The sequence below is a fragment of the Coregonus lavaretus genome (genome assembly GCF_964263955.1).
Source record: "Coregonus lavaretus genome assembly, chromosome: 34".
In the NCBI taxonomy this organism is placed as follows: Eukaryota; Metazoa; Chordata; class Actinopteri; order Salmoniformes; family Salmonidae; genus Coregonus; species Coregonus lavaretus.
In genome coordinates, this window is record NC_140021.1 from 15,006,602 (window position 1) to 15,016,601 (window position 10,000).

The 10,000-nt window shown below is 43.9% G+C and overlaps 1 protein-coding gene across 3 annotated transcripts in view; it reads right to left on the minus strand.

Moving 5' to 3' along the window:
- The window catches only part of sema5a (sema domain, seven thrombospondin repeats (type 1 and type 1-like), transmembrane domain (TM) and short cytoplasmic domain, (semaphorin) 5A), a 192,829-nt gene that overhangs the window by 130,591 nt on the left and 52,238 nt on the right, over nt 1-10,000 (minus strand). For all 3 annotated transcript variants that reach the window (XM_084152038.1, XM_084152039.1, XM_084152040.1), the window contains one exon: nt 1-33. This exon is cut by the window's left edge and continues 67 nt beyond it. In XM_084152038.1, coding sequence (XP_084008164.1) covers nt 1-33 — 33 coding nt within the window. The remainder of the gene's footprint in view (nt 34-10,000) is intronic.

A 10,000-nucleotide genomic window follows, 5' to 3' on the forward strand; every position in this document is an offset into this window, starting at 1 on the left:
CAGCCCGGAACCTGTGGATCCACGGCTCCATATCTGCCAATCAGAGTAGAGAAAGATACACGTTAGTCAATAAAACAGGAGGAAAAGAGACCAGAGAAAAAGGGGTGGATAAAGAGATGTGTTTAGCCAATAGCCACAGTATGGAATAAAGTGATGTAGGGCAGCAGGTAGCTTAGTGGTTAAGAGCGTTGTGCCAGGAACCGAAAGGTCGCTGGTTCTAATCCCTGAGCCAACTAGGTGAAAAATCTGTTGATGTGCCCTTGAGCAAGGCACTTAACCCTAATTGCTCCTGTAAGTCGCTCTGGATAAGAGTGTCTGCTAAATGACCCAACATTTTAAAAAAATAATGTAGGCCTATATTGTCTTGTCTTTGTGTGTATGGTTCTGTATTGTGATTTTATGAAAACTAATGCTTCTTGCCTGGTGCTGTTTCACAGTCCCTCGGAAAAGAGGTTCAAACCAGGGGGAGCTCCTGGTAGAATTAATATTACGTTTTTAAAAAGCCTTCCAAGGAGACCTAATGTACCCTATATCCTGTGCGTCTCCAGATAGCTGTAGTCTAGCTCAAGGGCACAGCAGTACAGTGTCCCACCTGGGCTTTCAACCAAATGCCTTACACTCCATTTACTAAACCATTACCGTAGCTAGCTGGAACTAATGCATACAGTGCATGGTGTGTGTGAGGAGGAGGGTTGTGTGTGTGTGTGTGTGTGTGTGTGGGCGGGGGGGATTGTGCTTGTGTGTGTGTGCATGCCTGTCTGAATCCAAGCTCCTTCTAAAGTGAATCTGAGACGGATGCATCTCATGGTGTCAGTGCCTTGACCTTGCCCATGAACCCAGAGATAGAGGGATTCCCTCATGGTACATTACACACACACTCACACACACACACACACACACACACACATACACACACTCAATACGTCAAACTCCAGACACACAGAGACAGATCACCCTCAACACGCCTGTCTCCATGGCGCCCAACCCATTAACCCTTGACCAATCGAATCAAATATTCCTGTCGGTTTGCCGGGCGATTAGAGTCGGGCCCCTACTGTACTGTAATCTGATAGGGAGTGAGTCAATAGTTAGCGCTATGGACTAGGAGTAAGTTTACCATAACCCCTGATCTAGGGTCAGATATTGTCCAATCCCCTAATAGCTAAGGTAAGCATTGGAGAGAGGGTAATCTGATTCTAGGTCTGTGGTTAGGGCAGTTTCTTCTCTGGGCGTTTGTTTCCTGTTACTCAGCACATACCTGCTCTGTAGTTACAATAACATATCACTACACACTGATACTAGACAGTATACTATTCTAATAATCCTCTTCTGAAACTGCTAGCAGTATGTCTTATTTTACATCTAAGTACTGTATTCAAAATATCTGGTGCCACTGTGGCTCAGGGATTTCAAAACATGGTAGAGAATGAAGCCATTTTAGGGCAATTACTGTGGTGTATATTATGTTATGTTCTGATCTAATCTGTCTATAGCTGTCCTGTATGATATCTGAAATAGCTCTCACGTAGGCCTAGCATTGATTGAATACAGCTAGGGTTGGAGTAAAACCTCGAAAAACTTTATGCGTCAGAAATGTGAAACACCTGTCAGAAGACATCTTGAAATGAAACCACAGTCTCCCTTCACGGCATCAAACCAACAATCCATTGTTTACTTATGTCAAGCCAAAGCATTCAGCCAAATACAATAGGGAATCTCTGCCTGCCTGCCTTCCTGTGAGTCACTGCTAGTAGCTACATACTAAAAAATACAGCACTGATTCTACCTCCTTGTCAAACTGCAGGAGCACAGGACACTATCATAGCACATTGATATCACCTAACATGATGACATCACTGCTAACAAAGCCATTTCTCTCTTATTCCTTCCACTCTCCAGGGTCTAAAATATTAATGACAATGAGCACAAGTTAAACTGGGAGGAGGAAACTTTCAACTCGCAGACCCAAATCTAATACATTTTCATTAGCCTGGGTGAAATAAATATTGTAGAGAGATCACGACAAATTCCGCCCTAAGATTTGGCTGTGGTTAATGGCTTGTTCCCCTCTAATTCTACAGGGGGATGGGAGTTTGGGATGCGCCTCTCTGGTGCCGGTGACAGGCTAGTTTTTCATACCAGGGGGAAGCATTCAGAGCATACAAATGTGGCAGCAACACCATCAGAGGGAAACCAAGGCTTCAGTTACCCAGTGTTTCCCCCATAAATCATGCTAAGATCCCGCCGGGGTATAGCCCCACTCAGGTCCCTCTCAGAGGAGGAGGCAGAGAGGGGTTTTTAAGTGAATACAACGCCCACAACACAGAGGATTTATGTGTTTTATGACGAGGTGAAGGGCTCATAAACATTCATAAGCATTGATAAGCATTCATAACCAGAGCAGATGTGTTACCCTGGGCTCCGGGCTCTAATGAGAAACAGACCAGACTAATGTTGGAGGATGGCAGGAGGACAATATGGTTTGGTTTTGATTTGGGCTGAGAGGGGTATGGGTAGAACACTAGAACACAGGAAAGTTCTTGAACTCTGAGGAGAATTATATAACTATTTTAAATTCAGTAGAACACTGGGAGATTCTATAGAACATTGAGTGATCTTGGTAGAACACTAGAAAGATCTATAGAACATTGAGTGATTTGGTGGATTACCTCAGGGCTTTAGTAGAACATTGGTATGTTTTGTAAGGCTCTAGGGGAGTAGCAATAGCTCCCTTAGGAGCATTATATTACAGTTGAACCTCAAATTAACTCTGACCTTGAACTCTACAAAAGGAACCAACAGGATTTAAAGAACTTCTTCACTAAACATTCTAACAGTGTAATTAATACATTTCATATATGCTATCGCAAAAAAAATTATTTGGTTGTGTTTATAATGGCCTTGGGTAACCAAATACGATAAAATAACAAAATCAAATAACACAATAGCATTTTCATTAGCTTGTTATTGTAGGCTATATGTAAAAACAAAAAACACCAATTCAAGTGTTCAATACATTTTATTTGTGGGGTGCCTTTGTTACAACTATGAAACAGAAGGCATATGTGTTCGAACACGGTAACAGCTTATTTTTATAATGACAAAATAAAATATAGACCCCAACCACCAAGACGTACGGTCAGCAAGACGCACAGTCAGCAAGACGCACGGTCAGCAAGACACACGGTCAAGTGATGAAAACATCAGTAGCCTAAACATCATTATAAGCGCCAAGTGGCCCTGATAAATAGTGAAGATCAGCACAAAAGCAATAAATGCATTATAATGAATATAAGTCGATATGACAGCAGTCAAAAATAGTCAATTATTGTCAGCTCATGCTTACATTGTGTGCATCTTTACACAATGGCATCAGTTGGATTTCATTTAGCTGTTATTCCTTGCCCTTGTCCTAACACACTTTGACATACCTTTGTTTGGTTGTAGTGCATAATAGTCTCCGGTTCTCTCTTTGTTGCGTCCCAGTGGTCTTGTCATTCTTCAGCACCGTTGTGGAGTACAACGGCTGTGCCGGTGAGCTCCAGTCTCACTTTGTTCATGGTGCCAGCCAATGACAGTGAAGTGAAGAAATTGGACATGGTGACATTTCTCCCCTTACCAATGTAAGGTTCCACAAGCCTCATCACCACATTCTCTGTCACTCCCTCACCTGCTGCCCGATGTGGCTCTTTTCACAACTACGCACGCTCTCACTATGTATCCAACTCCAAGTAGGCCAGAGTAGACTGATAAGACTGCTTGGATTCGGTGGATTGATATAGGGTAAGATTAGAATTAGAATGGATCAATACAATAGAATGGACCGCCCTGTTCTTCAATCACAATTAGTGATTACATACAGTGAGGGAAAAAAGTATTTGATCCCCTGCTGATTTTGTACATTTGCCCACTGACAAAGAAATGATCAGTCTATCATTTTAATGGTAGGTTTATTTGAACAGTGAGAGACAGAATAACAACAAAAAAAAACAGAAAAACGCATATCAAAAATGTTATAAATTGATTTGCATTTTAATGAGGGAAATAAGTATTTGACCCCCTCTCAATCAGAAAGATTTCTGGCTCCCAGGTGTCTTTTATACAGGTAACGAGCTGAGATTAGGAGCACACTCTTAAAGGGAGTGCTCCTAATCTCAGCTTGTTATCTGTATAAAAGACACCTGTCCACAGAAGCAATCAATCAATCAGATTCCAAACTCTCCACCATGGCCAAGACCAAAGAGCTCTCCAAGGATATCAGGGACAAGATTGTAGACCTACACAAGGCTGGAATGGGCTACAAGACCATCGGCAGGCAGCTTGGTGAGAAGGTGACAACAGTTGGTGCGATTATATCGCAAATGGAAGAAACACAAAAGAACTGTCAATCTCCCTCGGCCTGGGGCTCCATGCAAGATCTCACCTCGTGGAGTTGCAATGATCATGAGAACGGTGAGGAATCAGCCCAGAATTACACGGGAGGATCTTGTCAATGGTCTCAAGGCAGCTGGGACCATAGTCACCAAGAAAACAATTGGTAACACACTACGCCGTGAAGGACTGAAATCCTGCAGCGCCCGCAAGGTCCCCCTGCTCAAGATAGCACATATACAGGCCCGTCTGAAGTTTGCCAATGAACATCTGAATGATTCAGAGGAGAACTGGATGACAGAGCTCTTTGGCATCAACTCAACTCGCCGTGTTTGGAGGAGGAGGAATGCTGCCTATGACCCCAATAACACCATCCCCAACATCAAACATGGAGGTGGAAACATTATGCTTTGGGGGTGTTTTTCTGCTAAGGGGACAGGACAACTTCACCGCATCAAAGGGACGATGGACGGGGCCATGTACCGTCAAATCTTGGGTGAGAACCTCCTTCCCTCAGCCAGGGCACTGAAAATGGGTCGTGGATGGGTATTCCAGCATGACAATGACCCAAAACACACGGCCAAGGCAACAAAGGAGTGGCTCAAGAAGAAGCACATTAAGGTCCTGGAGTGGCCTAGCCAGTCTCCAGACCTTAATCCCATAGAAAATCTGTGGAGGGAGCTGAAGGTTCGAGTTGCCAAACGTCAGCCTCGAAACCTTAATGACTTGGAGAAGAACTGCAAAGAGGAATGGAACAAAATCCCTCCTGAGATGTGTGCAAACCTGGTGGGCAACTACAAGAAACGTCTGACCTCTGTGATTGCCAACAAGGGTTTTGCCACCAAGTACTAAGTCATGTTTTGCAGAGGGGTCAAATACTTATTTCCCTCATTAAAATGCAAATCAATTTATAAAAATTTTGACATGCGTTTTTCTGGATTTTTTTGTTGTTATTCTGTCTCTCACTGTTCAAATAAACCTACCATTACAATTATAGACTGATCATGTCTTTGTCAGTGGGCAAACGTACAAAATCAGCAGGGGATCAAATACTTTTTTCCCTCATTGTAATTATGCATGTTTGTTTCCCCTTGCTCATCAACTCACCCATTCTCCCCCATTCTCCCTCTTTCTCCCCCATCATACTTTACTTCATTTATTTCATCTGATTTTATACATGTTCAGTTTCGAGGCAATTATCAGGGTGATTATCAGCTGGGCACTGCACTTTCAACTGTTGGGAGAAGGAGGGGGGCAACCCCTACTGTTGGGAGAAGGAGCGGAGCAAGCCCTACTGTTGGGAGAAGGAGTGGAGCAAGCCCTACTGTTGGAAGAAGGAGGGGGGCAAGACTTTAAAAATGGCAGAGCCAAGCTGAATCCGGCCCACTCCCCTCCTCCTCCTTTCTATCCCCTTTTCCAAACTAGATCTGCGCCTTTTTCCTTCTCCATAACTCTTTCCTGGTTTGTTATTCTGGGTTTGGAAACGGTTGACACACAATGACAAAGTGACAGACTATATAAATATTTACACCCCAGCTTCAGAGACTAGGGCAGTCTTCAGTCTCCGAGCTCAAACTGTATAAAGAACAACCTGACCTGGAATAATAGACATGTGGAACCAACTGGGACTAGAATACTTTAGGTTTCTAGGAGTAAATTGGGGGTCGTTAAGGGTTTAAATGGAGTCCCTATATATTCCATTTAAATTCAGCCTGTCAAGATGTGTCCAACTGGGGAAACTGGGGCATGTTTGCTGTCCCCTGTGGTAGAGTGAAAATAGTAAATTACAACTATTTTGTGAAGTTGGATTGAGAAGAAAACTTTAAAGATGCACTATAGAAATCACTCCACCATTTCCTGGTAGCTAAAATTGTAATAGATCACCTAATTTCAGTTTATGTGACAAAAGAAGCAAGTATGGTGTAGAGAATCATTGTACCATCTAAACCATCTAAAAATATTGTATTTTCAGCTGTTTGAAGCTGGTGTACAAAACCAAAAGTAAAAGATGCAAAAACAAAACCTAAAAACGGGAAGCATAGAAATAGCACACATAGAACAGATATATCACTTCTTAGACTTGCTTTCAATAAGAATGACAGATCTATAACTCACATTTCTATGTGAATTTTGTCGGGTCACCCAAAAAGTGACACATTGCAGCTTTAAAATAAAGTTAAAATAAACACCTGTTCAATGTCAACTGTCAAAATGAGGTTCAGGTTGACCAACCTGGTGGTGAGGTTGTGTGCTCAGGAAAACCTTCTGACCATTGCTATAATCTATAATTAGGACCAGGAGGTTTTCCTGACCACATTTCGCAACCAGGTCAAACTGGCCCTTGATACAGTAAGAATATAAAAACGTACTCTCTTAACGAGTGTCCACGTTGACCAGAACTGGTCAAATTATCTGTGTCCTTGTAGAGTTTCCCCAAAAGTGTTATTTTAGGAAGTCAAAACAAGCATATTTTACTGTTAAAGTCCTGCGTCTGAAATTACAGTGGAGCTGAACAGAGGCCTCAGGGCAGACGATGAATCATGACAGACAAACCATTCCGTAGCCGCAAATAAGTGTGCAATAAAATATTTCAATGGATCATGAGAGCGAAACCGTTTAAGGGAAGAAAAAAATGAACATTTAACAAGATGACCTAATGACCTCTGTGTGTCACATGGGAAAAAGAAACACAACTGTAACTTAAGACTTAAAGAAAACACATGAAGGTAGAGGCAGGGTGGACTACATTTAATTTCCTGTGTTGGTATTAAAAAGCAACATTGTGGGAAGTTTGGACGTAAATAGAATGCACTGATGCTTAAGAATATAGCCAGTCGGTCTCGCAATGGACTTAGTGGGCTGTAAAAGATATTCCCCATGGACCAATTAAATCATCTTGGTCTCCAATCGTTGGTGTGGCTATTTTGTTTATTTTCTCTTTTGGAAAGTCTCACACTCACACACACATGCACACGCACACACACACACACACACACACACACACACACACACACACACACACACACACACACACACACACACACACACACACACACACACACACACACACACACACACACACACACACACACACACACACACTGCAACTCTCTAACAATGTGTTATTCTGTGAGGGGTGATAAAAGTGAAAGTCTATACACCGCTGTTAAACAGACACGTCTTCTCATATCCTCCGAGACGAGACCTTGTGTCTGGCATGGTGGTGAGATGACACTGTTTACTGCACACGTTTTAACTATCTTTCATAACTTCAACATCCGCCAAGGAACACTCGTTAAACATATAACTTCAATAATATATCTCTGGAGGTTAGGACTGCTGATTGACTCATAAACCCACAAGAATGAACTGTGTTTTAGAATGTGTTCTCAGATAGAGGGTTCATTTTTGTTTAAAGTCTGATTTCATTTTATCATGGTTGACCTTAAGAAGTCATTCCCGACAGGTTCCTTGCAGAATCAGAAGTTCTATGATTAGTTCTAAGTTCTAAATTCTGTCTGTCAGTTTTGAGCTATGCAGCTTCAAATCCTTCTCACTATAAAACATTTTTATTGGAAAGAAAACTGCACTCAGAATGACAAAGGAATGGACAACTTCTATAATTCAGCCTTTGAAAATATCACCAGGGAGTATTGCTGTACAGTAGCAGCTATTTTGGCTGAGGAAAGAGCCAAGTCAGAAAATCACCACCCTTTTGGGTTGAGTCTTTCATGTGTGTTAGAGTGGCACACCCTGCTCTGAGCAACCCACAGGCACCAGACCCTACAGGACAAAACAGAACAGTAGAGTACAGTGTGTCACTGGAACAGCTTTAGCGCCATATTCCATCAAACCCACTAACCAGATTCCCAGGATAAGTTATTTTTGAACTATCCCAGAAACACAGTTTTCGCTTTAGATTGAATATGGCGATGTGTGTCCAAACTGGAGAGACCCAGCATGGATAGCCCATAAGAAAACGCCTGATCCTCAAGGATGTTATATTTATATTATATTGATATATTTTCATATTTATGATTGAGGTCTTTGTAGTTCTTCCCAGTCTTTGGAGGACCTGGGGACCTCCCTCATAACTTTAGACGTTAGCAGGACATGGAGTATACAGCATATAGAGGCCAGTGTGTGGATGTGTTCTATTATACTCTACTATTACACTATTTACATATTATACTACATTTAGAGACATTTCCTCCCTCTTCTCCCTACCCCTCCCCTCTTCTCCTCTACCCCCTCCCCTCTTCTCCTCCTCTCCCCTCTCCCCTCTTCTCCTCTACCCCTCCCCCACCTCTTCTCCTCTACCCCCTCCTCTCCCCTCTTCTCCTCTACCCCTCCCCCCTTCTCCTCTACCCCCTCACTCCCCTCTTCTCCTCTACCCCTCCCCTCTTCTCCTCTACCCCTCCTCTCTTCTCCTCTACCCACTCCCCTCTTCTCCTCTACCCCTCCCCTCTTCTCCTCTACCCCCTCCCCTCTTCTCCTCCTCTCCCCTCTCCCCTCTCCCCTCTTCTCCTCTACCCCTCCTCCACCTCTTCTCCTCTACCCCCTCCTCTCCCCTCTTCTCCTCTACCCCTCCCCCCTCTTCTCCTCTACCCCCTCCCCTCTTCTCCTCTACCCCCTCCCCTCTCCTCTACCCCCTCCCCTCTCCTCTTCTCCCCTACCCCCTCCCATTCCCTCATCTCCTCTACCCCTCCCCTCTTCTCCTCTACCCCCTCCCCTCTTCTCCTGTTCTCATCTACCCCTCCCCCACCTCTTCTCCTCTACCCCCTCCTCTCCCCTCTTCTCCTCTAACCCCTCCCCTCTTCTCCTCTACCCCTCCCCTCTTCTCCTCTACCCCCTCCCCTCCCCTCTCCTCTTCTCCTCCCCTCCCCTCTCCTCCTCTCCCCTCCCCTCCCCTCTACCCCTCCCCTCTTCTCCTCTACCTCTCCCCTCCCCTCTTCTCCTCTACCCCTCCCCTCTTCTCCCCTTTCTCTATCTGTGTTCAGTGTTCATATCTGTTTCCATGCTTTATTAACACCAATGCATTTCCATGACTTCAGCAGGCACTGAGTTAATGGACCATACTGGAACATTAGGGAACACAAACTGTTGACCTCAGGCAACAATGCTAGTGTGCAGTCTGGTCACCCCAACCACCACAGAGACTCACAGAGGACAGCAGATAGCGTTAGCCAGACCGTTAGTCATCGTCCTTACGCTCAATAGACTCTGAGTGCTGAAGGTAACCCAACTAACCATGAGCTAACAGGGGAGGCTATGGTGTGTGTGTGTGTGTGTGTGTGTGTGTGGGTGGGTGGTGACCTTGCCCTTTTGCACAATTACACCCTAGACAGAGAGCTGTATGATTAGCTGACAGTCTCAGCTGGGATGGAATGGGCGCAGTGGCATTTGGCTGGTATGTTGTTAGTGGAGAGAACTGAATTAATTTTCATCCATGTTTTCGTCTGGTGAAGTTTTACAGTAATATTTATGGCTAAACTGCTCCATTCAATATTTTCTTTAATGCAGGAAATATGAAAAATGTTATTAGATTACAGGAAACACTGAATAATGAAATAGGAACTTCCACGATGGAAAGGGAATAAGTTTGTGCATGACTGTGAGTGTGTGCATG